At 37.5% G+C, this 21422-nt stretch overlaps 5 protein-coding genes and 1 pseudogene across 9 annotated transcripts; 2 read left to right on the top strand and 4 right to left on the bottom strand.

Moving 5' to 3' along the window:
* Positions 1 to 208: 208 nt before the first annotated feature.
* AT2G25590 (Plant Tudor-like protein) lies at positions 209 to 3078 on the bottom strand (the record flags this gene model as incomplete). Its single annotated transcript, NM_128117.4, has 7 exons — positions 2930 to 3078; positions 2285 to 2703; positions 1858 to 2103; positions 1629 to 1718; positions 765 to 816; positions 539 to 680; positions 209 to 422 (listed from the first exon to the last, which is right to left on the bottom strand). The coding sequence occupies exons 2-7, from the start codon at positions 2684 to 2686 to the stop codon at positions 209 to 211; spliced, it is 1146 nt and encodes a 381-aa protein (NP_180130.1). The 5' UTR covers positions 2687 to 2703; positions 2930 to 3078.
* Positions 3079 to 3309: 231 nt separating this feature from the next.
* MEF8 (Tetratricopeptide repeat (TPR)-like superfamily protein) lies at positions 3310 to 5972 on the bottom strand. 2 transcript variants are annotated; one of them, NM_128116.3, is made up of 2 exons: positions 4014 to 5972; positions 3310 to 3853 (listed from the first exon to the last, which is right to left on the bottom strand). In NM_128116.3, exon 1 carries the CDS (start codon positions 5877 to 5879, stop codon positions 4032 to 4034), a length of 1848 nt encoding a protein of 615 aa, NP_180129.2. In that variant the 5' UTR covers positions 5880 to 5972; the 3' UTR covers positions 3310 to 3853; positions 4014 to 4031. The 2 variants fall into 2 exon arrangements, with proteins under 2 accessions (NP_180129.2, NP_001324433.1); NM_001336003.1 differs by lacking the exon at positions 3310 to 3853 and adding an exon at positions 3855 to 3899 and having other exon boundaries at positions 4014 to 5967.
* Positions 5973 to 6001: 29 nt separating this feature from the next.
* AT2G25570 (binding protein) lies at positions 6002 to 9015 on the top strand. Of its 3 annotated transcripts, NM_001124912.1 has the most exons (9): positions 6088 to 6231; positions 6323 to 6451; positions 6544 to 6659; positions 6734 to 6815; positions 7111 to 7170; positions 7261 to 7368; positions 7647 to 7692; positions 7868 to 8157; positions 8676 to 9015. In NM_001124912.1, the coding sequence occupies exons 1-8, from the start codon at positions 6139 to 6141 to the stop codon at positions 8098 to 8100; spliced, it is 867 nt and encodes a 288-aa protein (NP_001118384.1). In that variant the 5' UTR covers positions 6088 to 6138; the 3' UTR covers positions 8101 to 8157; positions 8676 to 9015. The 3 variants fall into 3 exon arrangements, with proteins under 3 accessions (NP_565600.1, NP_001077960.1, NP_001118384.1); NM_128115.3 differs by lacking the exon at positions 8676 to 9015 and having other exon boundaries at positions 6002 to 6231; positions 7868 to 8338; NM_001084491.1 differs by lacking the exon at positions 8676 to 9015 and having other exon boundaries at positions 6060 to 6231; positions 6603 to 6659; positions 7868 to 8283.
* Positions 8686 to 9919, top strand: AT2G25565 (C3HC4-type RING finger protein; the record flags this gene model as incomplete). Its single annotated transcript, NM_128114.1, has 2 exons — positions 8686 to 9178; positions 9792 to 9919. The coding sequence occupies 2 exons, from the start codon at positions 8686 to 8688 to the stop codon at positions 9917 to 9919; spliced, it is 621 nt and encodes a 206-aa protein (NP_180127.1).
* A 122-nt stretch (positions 9920 to 10041) lies between these two features.
* On the bottom strand, positions 10042 to 13429 carry AT2G25560 (DNAJ heat shock N-terminal domain-containing protein). Its single transcript, NM_128113.3, has 2 exons — positions 13055 to 13429; positions 10042 to 12368 (listed from the first exon to the last, which is right to left on the bottom strand). The coding sequence occupies exon 2, from the start codon at positions 12189 to 12191 to the stop codon at positions 10221 to 10223; it is 1971 nt and encodes a 656-aa protein (NP_180126.1). The 5' UTR covers positions 12192 to 12368; positions 13055 to 13429; the 3' UTR covers positions 10042 to 10220.
* A 339-nt stretch (positions 13430 to 13768) lies between these two features.
* AT2G25550 lies at positions 13769 to 19068 on the bottom strand (annotated as a pseudogene; the record flags this gene model as incomplete). Its single annotated transcript has 1 exon — positions 13769 to 19068.
* Positions 19069 to 21422: the final 2354 nt, after the last annotated feature.

Raw genomic sequence — 21422 nt, 5'->3', positions numbered from 1 at the left:
CCCAAGTAACTTTTTCTGCTACTGCTTTTCTGTTTGGTTTCTCTGATGCTTTTAAGTTGCAAAGGAATTTGATTTTATGAAGTTCTGGTGAAACTCAAGCTAGTGACATGTAGAAGCCACAAATCAACTTCAAGTCAAGAATAAAATAATATAAGTAAAACAGGTGGTTCCAAATAATGTCAATCTTACATAGAACACATTGAAAACATTATAAGTTAATGCAGATCATAATGTTGTTCATAAGTTTTGTAACAACCATAAAATTTTGAATTAACATGAGTTCTAAAGAATCAGAAATATTCAATTCGATTATTTTTCTTAGTGTAGAGTATAAGCGAATATAAAACCGATAGTGATGGCATAAGAACATCGCAATTCGCAAGGCTTCTTCTTCCTCTCTGAGTCTTTTCAATTTCTTTAAGCTTGAGACATAGGGAAAAAGTTGGATTTGACAAGCGAGCAGCTAGACACGTTTGATTTATGCAGAGGTCTATACACACCGATCATAATATTTATGCTAACGTTTGAATCCCCGCACCTCGGTAATTCAGCTTGAAATGTCATAGCCTTGATTTCATAAAAATTGAGTACTTTTCTGTAGATTTTGATGACCAGGCCAACTGTACATATACCACCAACAAACAAGCATGGACAGTTCCACAATCTACTGGTCACATTTGCTGAAAGAGTAAAAGTATTCCACACAACCTCAATACTGTCTCAGATAGACACAGTTCATAAAGAACTTTCAACCTAATACTTACCAATCGTCGGCAAACTTATCCAACCTGCAGACTGTAAATGATTATCCTTCGGCTAGGAACAGTTCACAGCCTGTGTAAAGAGGGTATATATATCCAAGAACACCTGAAACAGATCAGTTATGTACAGCCAAAAAGAAAACACAGCACAATTTAAATTATGAATTTTGAGGAAGAAGGGGCATTGTGTTTTGCACCATTCAGTTAACCTCATGCATCAGAGTAAGATCTCTAGAAGCAAGCAAGATCTGCAGTCACCCAACATGGCTACAGTTTTCCTGAAAAATGTAAGGTAAGTTCAATAATCCATCACTGATGAGGAGAAGACAAATGACTCGACTTATCCAGAAGCTTAAACACAATAAACTAAAGTATATATATGAAGAAAAGACATGACTCATCTTAGAACACAGATACTGTAACTTTTGTTTAAGTTTAATCATCCGGAAAGTACAACAAAGAAAATTAGACTATAAGAAGAAAACATCACAATGAGGATTTGAAATTTTCAGTCAGAGTTATTTCCCTTCTGCTGTCTATACAATCATTTTAACAATCCTCCGGTAACAGAACAATATACAACAGTTGATTCCACATTGCAGGGAAGTATGGCCAACACCTGAAGATAAGACTGTCAAGGATCAAAAAGATATAATAGATACTAACAAAATTAACTGTGGGTACCGGCAGACTTGAGATTTCTTAGCTCCATCAAATGTTCATCATTTGATATATTAAGAGAAAGTCGGAGATCAGTTAGTGATGCTTCCTGATCCCAACTTAGGGAGCCAGAAGCAAATAACTTCGTCAGTGTACTACGGTAAGTGTAAAGTTCAGGCCTACATGATCTCACCACTGATCCATTACCTGATAATGAATGTTTTCGCCTAGCTTCATCTCTGCATCCAGATGCTTCTTTTGAAGATTCAGCATCACTACTACAAGAGTCGGCACCATCTAGAAAAGAAGTTGGTTTGTCACTCTCATCATAACTAATAGGGCTACAACTACCAACTGAGGATGCATCAGTATCATAACAACTATTAGAGACTGAGTTTCCTGTACCAACACATTCACTAAACCTTTTTGATCTTACCCTGACCATTTGACGGAAACCACTTTTATTCTCGTTACACGAAGCTTTCACGTACAATTCAACACCCCTACGTTCAGAACTATCATTATATACCTTCTGTGCTGAAGAAGAAGCAAACCGGTGCTGGTGTCCTTCTTCCTCCAATGATCGTATCTTCTTAGGACTTCTAGTGCATGATTCAGCAGACTCCGCCCAATCACATGGTGAAGGTCTCTTCAACACTCTTAAAGAAGCAACACTAGTCTCCTGTGGCCACACAGTTCAGAAGGGGGTTCACATTCTGGTGTTCATCTGATCCAGTCAGCGTGGAGGACTTCACAGAACAAGATACCTGAAAGATGATTATAAGACAGTTAGACATTAGCATCATTGTTCAAACATCACTTTAAAACACAGTACCATTAAATAAATAAGTAAAAAAACTTACCTTTCCAATCATAACCCATCTTTCATCTTGCCAAGATTGTCTAGCCCTGAGGTAAACTTTGTGAACCGTGAGTTCTGCTTTAGCACCAAGTAACCGAACAACATAATATCTTCCAGATAACACCTCCAAGACAGTAGCAGTTTTCCATGAAATATTATTATCAAGAACCTCAACCAATTCACCAGCTTCCCATCTATCAACATCTACTTGCGGAGGACACGGCCTAATTATCTTCCTTGGAACTCTATCCTCAACAACCTCATTGTTAGCAATTTCAAAAGAGTAATATCTAACATTGTAAGTGTGACCATTACCAGATATAATCTCCGCTGATCGCCACACACCATAAGAGGCTTCTTTGATGCTAAACACCTCAACTCTACTTCCTCTTCTGAATCTCATGATAGTTTACTTTATTCCTGCAAAAAAGATCACACCTTTAGAATCTGAGAGATAGAAACAATCTCAATATACATAATAAACTCAAAATTAGCAAATACAAAACTGTAGTCAAAATTTGAGCAAGACTAGTCCAAAATTAGTTCTGAGGAAACGTTAAATCAATAAACCCACAACGAATATCGATGGAAGATACTTTCGTGGCGATCAAGGGTGTAAAAGAAGAACAATTGGATAAGAATTTACCTAGTACACTGTACAGGCCTGAAGCAGGTTTGATCACCGTAAGATTTGAAGATTCCCTCTGGATTTTCTAGGGATTTGTGAACAATTTATCGGAAGAGAATTTGGGAATTAGGGTTGTAATATGAAACTTGGCGTAACAAGAGGCTAGCAAATTCATTTATTTGGATTACATTAAATATTTGACACCAGGCTTAAGTTAACAGTGCGTGATCAAAAAGTCTTAAGATCATCTCCAGAAAGTCCATGGGCTTTCACTAATTTTTTTTTAATTGTTAGATGATAGTTTATGTTTTTTGAAAAAAAATTTGCATAGAGACTAGAGAGATTCTCAAGAAAAAATAAATTATTTTAAAATTATTTTACTTTTTGAAATTTAATAATTACATAAAAATATTAAACATACATTATTTTTAAACATTTCAAAACTAGACAAAAAAAAAATTTGGAATAACGATTAATTAAATAACTTGGGTTTGAGTACATCAATCATGTGTGACAACACATTCATGCCTACTTTTTGAAGGTTTATATAACTCAAAAGACTTTTTGAAGTTGACCCACTACTTTTTTTTAAGTGTTTCTATGCACAGGCCTAGAACACTTTACACGATGCATCAGAAGAACAAAGTAAGACCTTAGTTGGACTGTTCCAAACATCATCCTATTCCTATCTTCCTCACAAATCCAAACCAACAAACATTTGATAATATTACTCAGAAAAACAATAGCATTTAGGGTATAGTTTATCATAACCTGGACACAAACAAAAACTGGATCAAATGGACAAGAGAAATGAGATAGATCTATGACAACAATATGGCAGCTCCACGGTATAAATGCCTGGAAAAAAAGAGACGTGGTCGAAAAGTTGCTGCTTATGATACAAATTTGTCTTTGTGACTCTTTGCTTTATGTTTTTCCATCCTGCCAAAGTTCCCAACACAGACATTATGAGAACGTGTTTCGGAGACTGAGAATCAGATTTAGAGAGACAAGATAAATCAGTTTCATAAAACTAATATGATGATTTATGAGAAAAGAAGAGCCAAAACATTCTCAACGTAGACACTACTATAGAACACACCTCAAGGTTTGTCGTTAATCACCAATAATCTTTACAGGTGCAAGCCCCGTTTTTCATTTGGTGGAATCTCTTTATATCTCGCGTGATCACTTCTCTACCAACTATATCTGACATGATCTTCAATGCGTTATGACAATCAACACACACACGAAGGTTTTTGATCACAGTGAAAGGTTTACGGGGGGCGCTGTTGAGAACAGCACGAGCAAAAGCTATTCTCTCGCTATGACCAAGAAGTAATGTCTCTTTACTCTCTTGGTCTATATCATGCAAAGCCATTCTTGTTTCAGCGACATAGCCCACTTCCACCATATGCATCTTTAAATTCCTCAATAGCTGGAACAGTTCATCATTCTCAGGAAGATTGGTATCCCCTGCCCTAAATTCCTGCATACTACTTTTGACTCCGTGAAGAATTCCTGACCTTTTCTTTAGACTCTCTTTCTCAACATCTGATGCCTTAACCGGTATAAATCCTTCCCGAGATTGTTTGTTCAACCGTGTAGGATCTAAAAATTCAACAACCTCAGCACAGTAGTCTCCAAGTTCTAAATTCCCATGAACTCGAGAAAGATTCATCAATGTTTCCCAAACATCAACATTTGGCTCCATCGGCATTCTCTCCACAAATTCCAAAGCCTCATCTAAAAATCCGGGTAACGCATACATCTCAACGAGGCTTACATAGTCTTCAATGGAAGGGGCAATGCCGTAGTCTCTGGACATTGACTCAAAGTGTAATAGTCCCTCATCAACATCACCTAGCATACCACAAGCATAGAATATTCCTCTAAATAATTGACCATCAGGTATATTTCCTTCTTCTTTAAAGCGACTAAACATATCAATAGCGTCTTCCCCAAAACCATTCTTTGCAAAACATCTTATTATAATGCACCAAGTCTCTAAATTCTTCTCAGACATTTTCTCAAAAACACTCGCTGCTTCATTCGCCAACCCACAGTTTGAGTACATTTCTAACAATACATGGTTAGAACTCAAATCTAAATGGCTAACGGAAGCACTAATCTTCCCATGAACAGTCTTGGCCTCTTGTAAACCCTCTGCTTCCCCACAAATCTTCGCTAACCGTAAAAGTCTACTCAAATCCACAACATAATTCATACTTGCCAATATATCTATAGTATACAACGCTTTTTTCACTTTACCGTGTTTGCAAAATGCATCATATTCCTCAATCATGATGTCAGTATAATACTTCAAATAATTCGCTTCTAAATTGTTAACTAAAGCTCTGATCTTCGCTAGAACAGAAACCTTGGCTTCTTCTAAAACACTGACTTCGTAATAAACATTTCCTTCCCTACATAGCTGTGTTAACTTTAAGAGTCTAACAAAATCCATAACATAACCCTTCTTCTCCAGTTTTTCCATAGTCGTTAAGGCCACTCTTACATTCTCTTGTATGCAATATTCATCAAATTCCATAATCATGTCATATACCTCGCGATCAATAGTCTTACCTGAATGCCAAGACGATCCTACACCATTCTGATAATCAGAGTTTGTCCCGTACCAATTGCCTTGATATTGAGATTGGACTTGAGAATTAGACAAACTAGGACTCTGCTTCCATGACTGCTCATTTCTTCCCTGATTCGAACCCAGACTCTGACTTTGTGTGTGAATACTTTCACTAACTTCCCCAGAGCTCCCAGTTCGGTTCTGGATTCGTCCATTATACCCTTCTCTAGGGTTCATTTCTGACGAATCATTAGAGTTTCCAAAATCTAACCTTTCAACAGCCGTGCAGAGATTCCTCAGAAATTGATGGATCCTTTTCTCGTTGGCTATGGAGAGTAGTGAAGAACTCTTTCTGGGGAACAATGATAACTTCGTATACATCAGAAGAGCAGAGACCAAAGTGATAACAGAATCCCAGTTTGGTCGGAACTTGTGTTGGTGTTTCGTTTTGACGGCGACAAACTTGAATAATCCGACCGAGAACTTAGCATCGACGCTCGAGGGGAAAGTTGTAATTTATGATAATGGGCTTTATATGGGCTTGAATAAAATACAGTGGACTAAAAAGCAACTTTAGCTAAGCCTAGTTGAAGGTTTCTTTCAAAATTCTCTCCGGTTAGGTTTCTTCTCCGGCTAAATCATGTTTCGTCGTTTAATTCTCCGGCAAGCAGCCGCCGTCGCCGCGGAATCGAAGATTGCTTGTCATCATACTGTTCATGGATTCGAACAGCGAGTATGACATTTTCCTTTTTGTGGATTTCGATTGGAAATGAGTTTGTTTCGGTTCTGTGATTTACGTTTGTGGTGTTTATGGTTTGAATCAGAGAGGATTACACAGTAGGAATGAGAAGGCAATGGAGTATGTAGCCAAAGGATGGAGCGCGATTAAAGAAGTAGAGAGAGTTATCGATTACTGTGAACTCAATGATCGTCGTCTTATTCCTCTCCTCAGGGTATAACACTTATGTATGCCATAAGTGTTTGAATGTAGTGCTTTGTATCGTTGGTGTTTATTTCTAAATATGATTTTTTTTTCTGGTTATAGGGAGCTAAAGAGAACTTTGAACTTGCTCTGGAAGCTGATAATTTGAACACTCATGCTAGGTATTGGCTTTCCAAGTTGCACCTGAAGTACCATGTTCCTGGAGCTTGTAAAGCTGTGTAAGTAAATCATTAGTCACATATTTCTTTTTGTTGTCTTCTTATCCATGTATTATTGTCTTTGATCATCACAGGGGAGCTGCTTTGCTTGTCGAAGCTGCAGACATGGGTAATGCAGATGCTCAATATGAGCTAGGGTGTCGTTTAAGAGTCGAGGTCAGGCTTCCTTACAATTCGTCCTTGTAACCGCCTGTTAATAATGTTTACAATATCGGTTTTCCCCGACTTCTTAGAGAGAACATTAGATGTAGATACCTTAGAGCTTCATCTTTATCTTAATCAGTTTCATTGTTGCTTTAGTGGGCTACTCTTTAGTTGAGGAATGTCTGTTTCATGAGCAGCTTTGTTTCCTCAGAATTCGAAAGTTTACTTAGTTAATATCTGTCTGATTGTCTCCCACTCATCACTAAACTGCCCCAGCATTTCATACTAATTGCAATCTTTCTTTCAGAATGATCATGTCCAGTCGGATCAACAGGCGTTTCACTATATAGAGAATGCTGTTGATCAGGTATGAATGCATTTTTGCAGCTCAGAGACTTGTATGAACGTATAATTCGGAAATTTCATAGTAATCTCACCTTGAGTTGGTAACTTGCAGCTACATCCAGGTGCCCTCTATCTTTTAGGAATAGTGTATCTGACAGGAGACTGTGTGAAGCAAGATGTGGATTCAGCTATATGGTGTTTCCATAGGGCTTCAGAGAAGGTAATAAACTTCATGTCTGGCGATACTGCTCTTTCTTATTTTGTCTGTAGATCTGTACCGCTGAAGCAGTGTTTACAAAGAGCCAGCTTCTGTTTTCGTTTCATTACTGCCTCATTAGTGTAAATTCTGCGCTATAGTTATCATCATATGTTCTACTTTTGAATATCGACGAAACATGCATTGTCTTATGTCAAAATTTTATGTAAAATCTGTAAGAGTCTGTAAAGTGGTATCTTCTTGTAGTTTCCATAGTCTGACATCTTCTTGTAAACGTTCAGGGACATGCTGGTGCTGCTATAGCATATGGATCTCTTTTACTTAGAGGTTAGTAATCCTCTTTCAGCACAGACTTATCTTGCTTCTTTTACATCAGATCCTCATGGCTATCCAAAGTGGATTTGTTTTTTGGTCACTCCTGGCTTTCTAGATCTTAGGAACACAACAATATCGTTATGTTTCTTGCTTTCAAGGTTACTTGCTTAAGATATCAACTATACAGGTGTGCAAGTCCCAGAATCTCTAACAAAATTGAACGTCGTGGGAGTTTCACCTCCCAAGAGAGCAAGAAAGAACCTGGAAAATCCGGAGATGAATCCATTAGAGATGGCAAAAGAACAGTTCCAAATCGCTGCAAGAGCAGGGTGCGATCTAGGGCTGAAATGGCTGCAAAGGGTGGAGCAAGAAGAGAAACTTCTTATGAGGGAACAAGATAACGAATGTGCCTATGTATGATGCATCTGCGTATGTAATACTCATGTCTCTCATGAAGCGATCATCAAGCAGCTTAAGGTAAAAAAATTGTTGTACTCGTGAGAAAGATATCTATCTACAGAAAAATAAAGAGTACATATGTTCAGTTTTCAAAATAATAAACTGTCAAAACCGAAGAATCACCTATGAAATTGTCTGTAGGAATTATCTGTAGGTCCAATAATATGATCCTTGAAAACCGGTACAAGTAAAACTAGGCATTGTACTTAAGGCTCTTGTTGTTTCTTTGCCTCTTCAAATAAATCACAGTCAATACAATCACCGAAATCGACTAGTTCGAATTAGAAAAGGCAAATAGAAACAACAGCAAAAAACAGAGTTCTGTCAAAAAGAAAAGGAAAGGATAACAAACAAAAAAGGAAATAGCAAGAGATAAACGTTAACATAAGTCTATGAAAAAGGAAATAAGTAGATGAAACCAAAAACAAAAAAGGAAACTTACTATTGAGCGCAAAACTTATATAATAACATCAACAAACACTTGTCTCTTCTCATCTCAACATCTAACGATTTCTCTCTTATTGTGTCTGCTTAAGTTTGTTGAGAATGGAGACTGGAGATATGAAATTCGCTATCACTACGAAGATATTCAGTCAAACCACATATTTACCCTTGAGCCTAAACAACACTGTTTGCATCATCAATCTCCGTCAACAATTCAAGAGATATGTGATTGACAAATCCAATGGAAGTATCACTTTTAATGGATTGTATCCAGGACCTCCTCTCCCCATCTCTCAAATCCGTTTGAATCTCTTAAACTACAAATTCACTCCGTTTCATCTCTTTCCGCTTCTTGATTCTCGTCTCCATGATCCTTCCTTGTCCAAATATATCGCTGAGGTAATCACTGGTCAAGCGAGTTTAAGCGTTGGGTTTCTACAACGGTTGTTCATGTTCGTTAACGTCGTTTTAACGCAAGAAGTGTTCTCAGTGATTCCTGTTTCTTGTCTTCCTAAAGAAGAAACTCAAGAAGTAGAAGACGAATCGACATGTCCTATATGTTTGGAGAATTTTTTGAACGATTACGTCAACGATGGTAAGAGAATAAAAAAGTTGGCACATTGCTCACATCGATTTCATAAAGAATGTATCTCTGAGTGGTTAAGGAGGTGTAATTCTTGCCCTATCTGCCGTAGAATTGTGCTCGAAGAGAGTCAACAATCATATAATATATAGATTCTGAATAGTCTATGCTTACCCTTGTTTTTATTAATGTAATGCAATTGAAACTGCTTATGCTGCCTAGGCATGTAATAATGAAACAATTTAGATTCGTTTAAGTTTGTTTCCTTTAGTAGAAACTTAATGAAAAATCAAATTTTAAAGTCTCCTTGTTTCTATTATAGTATGTTACCTATAATATCAACAATCGCTTGTCTTTTTGTATCTCAACATCTTCTTCTGACGATTTCATCTCTCTCTTGTTTCTCTGCTTGAATTTGTTGACAATGAAGACTACAGCTGGTAAAGTAAACATCAATGCAAAGATCAGTCAAACCTCATCATCTCATAGTTCTCTCTTGCCAAATTTCGGAGATGCTTAATAGACGAAATCAATGGAAGTGTCACTTTACGCAGTTCTCCTTCCCGTCCCTCTAACCCTTTTCCGCTCATCAATTCCTGTCTCCATGATCCTCCCTTGTCCCAAGAGGTGTTCTCCGTGATTCCAAAATGTGCGGTGGAGAATTTGTGGAACGACAATGACAAGAATCAAATAACCACAAACTGCCACATTGTTTGCATCGGTTTCATCAAAGATATATCGTCGAGTGGTTAAGACAGCAAAATTCTTTCCCACTATGCAGTCGAATTGTGCTCGAGGAGTAATGAAACAAATTCTGAATAGTCTATGTTTTTTTTTTAATGTATTGCACTTTAAACTGTTTTTGTTGCCAGGCATTTAATGAAAATATTCAGATTCATTAGAGCTCCTCTTTTTAGTTATAAAACACAACGAAAACTCGCACTGTAGGTTCTTCTAGCTTCTATGTTACCCATAAACTAGAATAAAACATTCAGTTCATATTTAAGCATATTACATTACATTACTAAAATACAAAAAGTTTGAATCTTACACCTTACCGATAATCATCGATAGCCTGAAGAAGCTGTGACGGTGTTGCTGCCGGGTCAAGCTGTCTGCAACCTCTGGGTGCACCGGGTGCTTCTTGACCTGTCAGCAAGTAAGACGGTATCTTGTGAGAGAATCTCGAAATTTCATCCCTAAGGAACCTTTTGGTTTCTTTGGAATCCAAATGATGGTGAAACACGGCTTTGAAACCAGCAACTTTAACCAGAGGAACCACTACCACACCATATTCCTCTGTGTATCCTTCAACTACTTCAACTATATCGTACTCAACTGTTTCGACTCCTGTAAGATAGTTCCAGTCAGGGGACCATTTCCGATACAGAGCCCAGACATCGCCTGTTCTAGGATATATAAGGAATTCCCCATGATTGCCTTTGACCAGGTTTACTTTGTGTGAGAAACTGTAAGGTGACCTGTAGATTAGTGTTTTCCTAACTCTGAAACCTCCACAACTTTTTGGTATACCAAAACCAAGCCAATTCGTTGAGCTAGGCTCACCGTTTGTTACTGGAGTAAGCCAACTCATACGCACCTTGAATGGATCTACGGAGATAACATTATGTATCAAGGCATATGATCGAGGCAGACCTTCATGAGAATCGTAAAAAGCCCATATCTGGTTATCCTTAACTGACTTTTCAGTTCGATCCTTGTCAAAGTCACAAAAATCCGGCGCAGTAACATCTAATGTCAAGGCTCCCAGTGAATTCAATTCCTTGTCAGTATTCATGCAGCATGATTCAATGGCATTTTTGTTTACTGAAGAACCTGCATTGAAACCATTGAGATCCTCAGTTTCCATTCCCCTTCCGTTAGTTTCAGTTTCAGCAACGATGGTGCATAACTCTGGCAGGTTTCTGCTGATTACTGATTTAGCTTTCTTCTTCAATAAATTCTTCAGCTCGTCCTCAGAAACTTCTTTTACACCAGTGGACTTGGGAGCAAGACAACTTGCAATGTTGCCACCCGCAACTGCATTTTCCATAACCTTTCTTCTTTTTGGAGGAATTGTTGATGAAGGACCAGCCGTCCTTTTGGTATACTCTCTACGCACAACCTCATCTTTTCGTGACCCGGTCGGTGTAGCATGAGCAGAAGTTTTAGTTCCAGTGAACACACCCCACTCAAAGGAATCATATTCACCATACACCCCATTGTTGTCTCTTCCAGGTACATTTTTCTTTCTTCCGTCTGTTGTATGGCGGAGAGAGTCGAATTGGTGCTCGTGAAAGGTCTTGCGAATCGAACCTGAACCTGGAGGATCTGTTTCCACAGCTATAAACGGCTTACGACAGTTGGGACACAGGAGGTTCTGATTTAGATAAACACTATGATATTCATACTGTGTTCTGCAAGTACGGCATACAGTCCAAAAGGTCCCATCAGCAGTTGTTTTCTGGGCCGAGGTAGAAGTAGTAGCGGCAGCAGAGGCATCACTTGCCCGTTTTATACCTCTCTTTGAACTCTTTACTTTGGTTGTGTTACCGCTAGCTTTAGTAACTTTCTGAAACCCATTGGTTGCAGGCCTTGACGATGATGCTCCTCCTCCCTTATACAATCCCACATTCCTCTTCAGGTCATAGTCAGCTCTCTTTGCCTTGTCAGAGAAGACACCCCAAGCCTGTGAAAGAAACTTAAAGGCTTCCTCTGCTCCGACTGACTTGTTCCTGTCTGGATGAAGCATTACAGCTAACTTTCTGTAACGCTTCCTCACTATTTCGTCATCAGCCTCAGGGTTCAGACCAAGTACACCATAGTGGTCTACATCCCCATAAATGATATTCTGTGCAGATAAATGAACATCAAAAGTGGCCACCATTTGAGCAATTCCATCGAGTTCAGGATACAGAAACTGAGCCTTCAAGGCAAATTTCCTCGCCCCCGCAAAATCATTTGCTAAAAACTTCCTCTTTGCAATCTCTCTAGCCCTTGTAGCTTCTTCTTTATTAAACTCCATTGGAAGTCTCCTAATGTATATTCTCCTCTACAAAATGCCACGAATGGAGGAGCAGGGACCTGACTGCTCGGGGAAACCGAATCGACTTCTCAATAAAGAGACTGATATAAAAGTTGCACGAGAGATGGACTGGATACCGATTCTAGGGGAATTGAGCACCAACGACAAATCCGCACACTGCAAATACATTTGGAAGTTAATTACCTAAACTAAAGCAAATCTATAAACCAGACAGATAGGGTAATAATGATTAGAGAACTGAAGGCAGAAGCAATCCAAAATAAAGCCACTATTAACCAATCAATGCATAAATCTCATCCAAGATGATATATAAACTCAAGATTCCTAAACGTCAAGAATGGCACTACTTATGAACAAGTCATTAAACTCCATCAACACATTTATTCTTGACTCACAAAAAATGCTGCATTGCAGAATTCATTAATATAAAAAGGAAACCCTAATAATTAAATTGCAAGAAATCTAACATTTCATTGCCAGAAACCCTAATCATTTGATCTACAAAAATGTTGCATTGTAGAATTCATTAATATAAAAAACGAAACCCTAATAATTAAATTGCCAGAAATCTAACACTCGTCTGAATATCATGAAAATTGGACAAGAACTAAACAGTTATGTCCTAAACCCTAAAATGTATCAGCCAGGGACATTGCTCGTAATTCTAAAACAATTCAACATATATCACTCAAAACAACAATCAAATTCACCAGATTTCCCAAAGTATTCATCAATAAAGTATCGTATGTTAAACTCCAAGTGGGTATTCACGCACAGTAGTAACCAAGGATCGGAGTATCCATAAATAACAAATACATAAGCAAAGGAAGATTGAATCTTACATAAGCAGCGAAACGAAACGGTGAAGGAAGAGAATTTTCGGCTGTGACGGTACAGATTCCAGATTTTTGCCGAGGTGAAATGGAATCAGAAGTAGCGAAGCGATCCCAAAAAAGAGAAATTTGGAATCAGATTATCTTCTACGAAAATCGGCGGCGCTTCACAACTCTTGAATCGATGTTTGTCACTGCTCTGAGTTTTTTTTCTTCTCTAATTTCACAACTCGTTTTTTTTTTTTTTTTTTTTGACTGCTTAGTTAATTCATTAGTATGAACGTTTGTGTTATATATTGGGACTGATTACAAAGAGACACCAGTTTGATTAATTGATAAAAGGATAAAGATTATTAATTAAGGAAAAGATTATTTATATTGTTGACTGTAAGAAAATATTAATTTGTTTCTTTTTGTTAGTGGAGAAAATAAAAGTTTGGTATGTATAAAAGGAAGAAAAAATTAGGAGAATGGCTACATAAGGTATTTAATTTTTATGAATAAAGAAACTATTATTAATCTATACTATTATTTGAACATTACATTTATTAAAATATCTTGAAAGTTGATTAGTGTTTACAAAAATGTCATTGATTAAAAAAGTATGACATGAAATAAAACTAGTTCGAAAGGACGGAGATTCTTTTAAACTTGTTTCGTTTCGATCATATATTAAGAAAGTGTTTTTTTTTTTTTTTTTTTACGTCAAAACAATTATATTAATCAATTAGAGTCATTACAAAAGTATCGATCAAGCCAAATAGGTAAAGAACCAGAATCAGAATAAAAGGTAGAATAAGTACAACCATATTTCGCTAAGACATGAGCTAATTTGTTTCCCTTTTTCCTAATAAAACCAAACTGAATGCTTGCAAATTTATTTGCCCAAAAACTGATGTCCTCCAGGTGATTTGCTAAGGAACTGTGAAACGAAATCCCATTAATCAAGTTAATTAGCGTCTGACAATCGCCTTCCATGAATACTTGTGTGTATCCTCGAATCCAGGTTTGTTGTAAAGCCGCCAAAAGAGCTTTGGTTTCTGCCTCAAGCGGATTACTCGTATGAGCCAACTTCATTGAACCCCATGAAATTGGTGTCCCGTAATGATTTCTGATGATCCAGCCTCCTGTAGCTTCCAACTTCTGTACATCGAAACCAGCATCAAAATTACACTTTACATATGTGGCAGGTGGATTCCTCCATTCTATTTTATTCTCTGCAATTTGTCGAGTCGGTGATGGTGTTTTCTTATGGCTTTGTGTTGCATTGAGCCAATCATGTGTTTCAGCCTTTGCACTTAAAACAGTTTTTGACGGGCTTTCTCTGAACTTATTGAATACTACATTATTTCTTGCCTTCCATATTCGCCATATGAGCCAAACCGGGAGAAGCTTATGGAAATCTGACATTGTGGTATCCTGGACAAAGTTCAAGATATTGGAGATGTTTTCTTCAAAGTCGTTTGACATAAGTTGATTACGAATGAGTGACGAATCTGATAACCGCCAAGCCATTGTTGCGAAAGGGCAAGTAAAGAGAGCATGGTTAATCGATTCATTTTCCCGATGGCAACGAGGACAACTAGGATCTATACGCATTCCTCTAGTAGTTAACCTCTCAGTTGTAGCAAGAGCTTGAGATAGGGCTCGCCAAAGGAAGTGTTTTAATTTCGGCATGATTGGCAAATTCCAGATTCTGGTTTTCAAATCGATCGAACCATGAGGAGGGTTTATGGCGGGAATGTTTGTGGACGGATCATGAGTAAGGAGCCAATAGCCAGAACGAACCGTATATTCTCCCGTTGTATTGTAATTCCAAATAATTTTGTCTGGTTTTTTACTCTTAGCAAGGTAGATACGGTGTATGAATCCATGATCGCTTTGGTCGACAAATTGAGAAATTTTAGAATCATCCCAGAAGTAGTAGGAGCCTTTACGTTCGAACAAGTTATTAATTGTCATCTCCTTATATGTTTCTTCTGTATTTAACGGTCTAGGAGGATGAGAGTCCACAATATTATCCAATCCGATACGAATATTCTGTCCATCACCAATCAAATGTCTTGTTCCTTTTTTTAAAAGTGCAATGCCATCTAAAAGCGATGCCCATCCATAAGATTGTTGTTTTCTTACCTTAGCATCAAGAATTGAAACATCTTTGAAATACCGGGCTTTCATGACACGTGCAAACAGGGAGTTTGGATATTGTATGAGACGCCATGCTTGCTTGGCAAGTAAAGCATCATTAAATTTTGCGAGATCTCGAAAGCCCAGGCCGCCTTCTTTTTTTGAGTATTGGAGTCTCTTCCACGCTACCCATGGGATTCCACGCTGGTTTGAAGCTTTTTCCCACCAAAAATTCATAAGTAATGATTCAATCTCCGAAACTATACCTTTAGGTAATTTGAAGCATGACATCGCATAGACGGGCATTGCCAGGGCGACCGACTTTAGCATAATCTCTTTTCCTGCTGGCGAGAGGAAACGTGCACTCCATGTTGACGTTCGTTTTTTTACTCGGTCAATTATATATTCGAACATTTCTTTCTTTTTACGACCAAATTGCTCAGGTAAGCCCAAGTATTTCCCTCCTCCACCCTGGTTTGGAATTTCCAGAATTTGTTTTAGCCTTGATTGTGTTGAACCATAGACCCGCGATCCGAAGGTTATCATTGATTTTTGAACATTTATTTTCTGTCCCGAATAGTATTCATAAACATCAAACACATCCTTTAGAGCCTGGCAATTCCGTACGTTGGCTTGGCAGAAAAATAGAGAATCATCTGCAAATTGTAAATGGGTTATTGCTGGTGCTCCATTGCCAATGCGAACTCCCCGAAGATCTCCACTTGACGCTCTTCCATTTATTAGGTGACTAAGAATATCTCCACATAGGATGAATAAATATGGTGACAACGGATCTCCTTGTCGTATACCCCGTGTTGGTGTAATATATCCATGTGGTGATCCATTAATCAAGACTGAGTAGTGAACCGATTTAACTGCAGCCATAATCCACCCAATCCATTTGTTGCAAAAACCAAAGAGTCGCATTGTTGTTTCCAGGAAATCCCATTCCACCCTATCATAAGCTTTGCTAACATCTGTTTTCACTGCCATATATGTTTTTGACACGCGCTTTCGGACTTTGAGTGAATGCATAACCTCATGTGCTATCATGACGTTATCGTTAATGATTCGACCCGGGATAAAAGCAGCTTGAGAATCCGAAACAATCGAGTTTAGATGAGATTTTAAACGATTCACTAAGCATTTGGAGATGACCTTGTATAAAACATTGCAAAGTGCTATAGGTCTATAGTCGGAGAGTGTTGTAGGGTTAGTGATTTTTGGAATCATACATATGTTAGTATGATTTATGCTGGGTTTCATAAATGATGTTTCAAAGAATTTTTTGACTTCTAATATAACATCGTATCCGACTATATCCCAACAATTCTTATAAAATCTTGCTGTTAACCCATCAGGCCCTGGGGCTTTATCATCTCCTATTTGGCAGATAGCATCATATATTTCGGTGTCACTAAACTCTTTTGTAAGATCTAAATTGACTGTATTAGTGACTGTGGATTTGAAGTCCGCAAAGTCTATTGGTGATACCTTTATACCATTGGTGCTAAAGATATTTGTAAAAAAGTCCTGAGCGTGGTTTCCAATTTCTTTATCTCCTGTGAACATCCTTCCTTGATCGTCCATGATTGTGTTCACTCGATTTTGAGAATATCTTGTTTTTGTACAGGCATGAAAATAGCCGGTGTTTTGATCGCCTTCCTTCATCCATTGATTACGACTCTTCTGCTTCCAATAAATCTCTTCGTCACTAAAGGCCTTCGCTAGTGACTCTTGAAGTTGTGGAATTAGTTGTCTGTCAACCCTCCTTGTACTCTCCATTGCTCTGTTTAGGCTGCTTTGAAGTTTTTTGATTCGTTGTTCTGAGTTTAAATTAGAAGCGTGTTTCAGTCTTGCCATGGCTTGTCGACAACTACTGATCCGTTCCGTGATAGGTGTAGAACGTGAATTCCGGTTTGTCCTCCAGCTTGTTTGAACAATACGTTTGAATGTCGGTATGTCAATTAAGCGGTTATCAAAACGGAAAAGCTTTGATCGACGGGGAAATGACTCGTTGAAGTGAACTAGGACCGGTTTGTGGTCAGAGCCCGTGAAGTCCAGGAATTCTATTTCAGCATATGGAAATGTTGCAGTCCAGGCTGAATTAATAAAAACTCTGTCAAGGCAACATTTGACTGTGTGTGTATGTCTTTCCCCTACCCAACTGAATCTATCTCCTTTTGATCTCATATCTTCAATGTCACAATGAGAAACCATGTTTCTGAAATTTCTAAAAGTCCATTCCTCTCTCATGGGACCACCAATTTTTTCAGCGTTCGAAAGTATCTCATTGAAGTCACCCACTAGCAACCATTCAGCATTTCGATTATCTGAGATATGTTCAAGAGTTTGCCATAGTTGATGACGTTCAGATTGAGTAGGGTGACCATACACACAAGACAAGTAGAAGCTCTTATTATTAAATGTTACATGAGAATCAATGAGTCTTTCATCCTGAGAAATCAAGGATAAAGAGACATTGTTTTTCCACATAAGAGCTAAGCCACCACTCCTTCCATTAGGGGGCTGAGTTATTACATTAGGGAAGCCTAAATCATATGCTAGTTTACATACTTTATCACACTGGTTTAAGGTTTCAACTAAAAATAAAATATCATAGTTATACATACGGAATAAGCGAAACAACCGCGATTGAGTCAGCGGCATACCGATGCCCTGACAGTTCCATGAGATGATCCTCATATTGGATCCCTTAGGGGTACCGGGCCCCCCGCGCCTCCGTCACGTCCATCATGTATCGAACACGATCCTGCAGATTCAGTCTTTCTTCCTTTCTTGCAAAGTTGACTCAGAACGCCCATTTCATCTGCAGCTTCCACCTGTTGGTACATTTCTTCTAATCGAACCCTCTTTCTCTTCATGAAGACAAACTCATTTTGTGCATTGTCAGAGGACTCAAGGAGCAGATCTTTCTCAACCGGTGCGTCAGTTTTAACTCCTGCAAGTTTGGCGTGAAGGTAGCGGAGTCTTTCAACTGTGAGGTCTGTGTCCTCAATGACGCATGGAACCGAATAACCATCTGAAAGTTTTTGTACCTGGCGTTGATTCCCCTTTGAAAGCGAAGATTGAAGGCCGGGAATAAGAGTCGCTGGATCCACTGTCTGAAGAGTATCAGTGTCGCTTATGTCATGTTCTTTGTTGTCGTCGTGATGATCGTCATCATCATCAGCATCATCATCATCACTTGTCTCCACCGGATCTTCATTATCAAAGGAAAGGGTGCATACCTTGATGTCATGCTTAAGGGAGCCACATTTGGTACAGAAATTCCTTAAACGCTCAAAACGAAACTTTATCACAGTGTTTTCACCATCAGCAAATTGGAAATTTCTTTGGAAGCGTAAAGGATCATCCAAATTCCAATTGATTCGAACTCGCACAAAACCCGTATGGTTTGAGTTCTCATCAAAGTCAACATCAGCAACATGTCCTAATCTATTTCCAACACATCTAGCCATTGCATTGGTAAGGAAAAGGAGAGGAATACCGGTGATTTGTACCCAAAAAGGAATGATCTTCATTTCAGCCGCGCTAAGGTTTGGATACCACCGATGAATCGAAAGCATCCAGTCGTTGAATGACCACGGTCCACGACGGAGCACGAGATTCATCGCTTCCTCAGACTGGAACTTGAATTGAACTCTGCCTTTGTCAATAATCCGCCCGACGCACGAATCAGGAAAGCCCCAAACTCGTGGCATTTGTCCTATCAAGGCACGGAGGTTCTGTTTGCGTGGATTCACAGTTGTTACCACCAAGGAGAAACGGTTCACATATGCAGCCTGTGAACAAAATTCTGAAGTTAGAGCCACCGGTTCATCATCAATACCCAAGTTCAAATCCTGAACCGATTTACGAAGTCTGTCACTCATGATTGTGGATGACAGTGTTTGAGAAATGGTGAATTGCAGAAAAGGGAGAAGAAGGAGCGAATTGAAGTATATATAAGTTTGTATCCATGGCGGTTTGTGTGGGTAGTTACCCTCCGAAAGTGAAGGGCAATGATAACTGCCATGGAAACTGATTGGCAGAAAGTAACCGCCGTCATAAAACCGTGAAAAGAGACAGATTATGATGGTCGGAGAACTGCTCCGGCGAGGAGAATTGAAACGGTGTGAGTTAGGCAAAAAATCGCCCTCAGAGAGAGAAAGAGCCATCGTTCATGTAATAATTGTGTGTATTAATGATGAACCGGTGTATTAATTAAGAAAGTGTTATTGATTTTTAATTTACAAGAGATTTTGATGACTTTCTTCAAATCTTATAAAGTAAATAAAAGAAATATTTTAAACTATTGTTAGATAGTTTTTTATATTTTTGTTGATTAGTTTTTCATAATCTTGTAAAGTTTTTCAAACAATCTCTCTATTTGGATAATACTTTTCATGACTTTCTATAACTTTCTTTTGTGAAGAAAAATGTAGAAAGTCATGAACCAATAACATAATAATTTAAATCATTAAAAGTTAGAAATTTTTTTGTTTTAATTGAATAACACAAAACTTTTAGTGACTTTATAAGAGTATGAATCCAATCATCCCAAATTTATAAAGATTTTAGATTATTTTTTATAAATCTTAAATGAAAAACACAAAACATTAACATACTTTAAGATATTTTGATTTAATAACAACAGATTTTACATGACATTTTAAGTTACTAAAACTCTTTTGAATCATAAAGCAATCAAACCCCTAAGTTCTAATCTTGGCTATCTGATTTCTTTATTATTAACCGTTGATTTTATTTTTATCCGAACAGATCATACCTTATAATCTTAGTCGAAAAGGAATATTCCCAATCTTTTTTGAATTATCTTGTGTTATATCATTCGAATTTAAATCTTCTACCCAATTCTAAGTAATCAAATATTTTAACAATATTCCTCAATATTTCTGTTCAATAATCTCTCGAATCATTAAACTGTTTCTTAACATGTTCCATATTTGCCAAACTAAGTTTAAAGCAATCATCTTAATATTTCCCTATATTTATGTGATTTAGACAATATTTTCCCAAGACATAATCCGAAAAGAATATTTTCGACCTAGCCATTCTACTCTTATAAATACGTCTTTCCCATATGCATAATTCATTCACCAATATTGCATATTCTTCCTCATACGAAACAAAAAAAAGAAGTAAAATGATATTGTTGGCTAATCCTTTTCCATTCCCCCCCCCCACCCCACCCCACCCCCACCCCCTTGAAATCTCTCAAGTCTTACAAGGAATGCATGGCATATTCAGGTTAAGTAGTTTCAGGTTTGGAGGCAATTCTCCATAACAACTGGTGTTTGTAATAGTTTTGAACCTTCAAGGGACAATAGTTTGGCATGTACTCTTTAGGTAAAGTTTATTGAGATTGTTGATCAAGCATGCCAAGAATCTATTGATGGTATCGTTGTTTGTTTGATTCGCTTTGCGAAAATCGATTTTTACAAAGGTAACTCAACTGAACTATACTCTTTTCAACTATTCTATTATTGTAAAAATATAAAATTGTCGAGTGAAGTTTATTTAAAATATACGTACAAATACTATTAGCCATTCAAATGCATTTGATGTTTTCCAAGTCATTGTTGATACAACGTTGGATGCACTGGCTGCTTTTGCGAGAATATAATTTTATCAAAGCCACTACAATTATTTTTGTTAAATCTATAATTGTATACACCTTAAATATTTTTATGCAGTATTTTCGTTAGAATAACATTAGGAGGAACAAATTCGTTCTTTCGTTCTGTAGGAGACAACTTGCACCAAAGATTGAAGATGATATTGATGAGTATCCTATGCAACCCATCATGGAAGTTCTTGTTGCCACTGAGGTATTAACTATGAAAAAACTAAATGGTCACAATGTTTTTTTTTTTAAAGTGTTTGAAGATCTATGAATATGTTTATATTGTTTTTTTCTCGTGATCAAAGGTAAGTAGATGTAAACCAGTTTGTACTGTCTCTCCAATCGATACAAACTCATTTTGATACTATATTTAAATGATACCAATAATAAATTGATAAACTTTTAACTTCGTAAATTATATAAATTAACATTTACAGACAAACACAATATTAGTCAAATTAGTATTATATCAATAAGCGAAATTGATAGACAAATTAAAAAATTAATCCGTGCAAACCATGGATACTAACTTAGTTATTTATTAAAGACTGATTCTATCTTAGATGCAGCCAAGCAAGCCATCCTAAGTTTCTAATTTAG

This window comes from Arabidopsis thaliana, chromosome 2 (assembly GCF_000001735.4).
Source record: "Arabidopsis thaliana chromosome 2, partial sequence".
NCBI lineage: Eukaryota > Viridiplantae > Streptophyta > Magnoliopsida > Brassicales > Brassicaceae > Arabidopsis > Arabidopsis thaliana.
The sequence above is the reverse complement of the archived record's forward strand: the minus strand, read 5'-3'. Positions and strand labels throughout refer to the sequence as shown.

Coding starts and splice junctions, on each gene's coding strand:
- MEF8 (NM_128116.3), bottom strand. CDS start 5,879: ATGTATACGAAGTTATCATTGTTCCCCAGAAAGAGTTCTTCACTACTC.
- AT2G25570 (NM_001124912.1), top strand. CDS start 6,139: ATGTTTCGTCGTTTAATTCTCCGGCAAGCAGCCGCCGTCGCCGCGGAA. Junction 6,232..6,322: donor TTCATGGATTCGAACAGCGA/GTATGACATTTT, acceptor GGTTTGAATCAG/AGAGGATTACACAGTAGGAA. Junction 6,452..6,543: donor GTCTTATTCCTCTCCTCAGG/GTATAACACTTA, acceptor TTCTGGTTATAG/GGAGCTAAAGAGAACTTTGA.
- AT2G25560 (NM_128113.3), bottom strand. CDS start 12,191: ATGGAGTTTAATAAAGAAGAAGCTACAAGGGCTAGAGAGATTGCAAAG.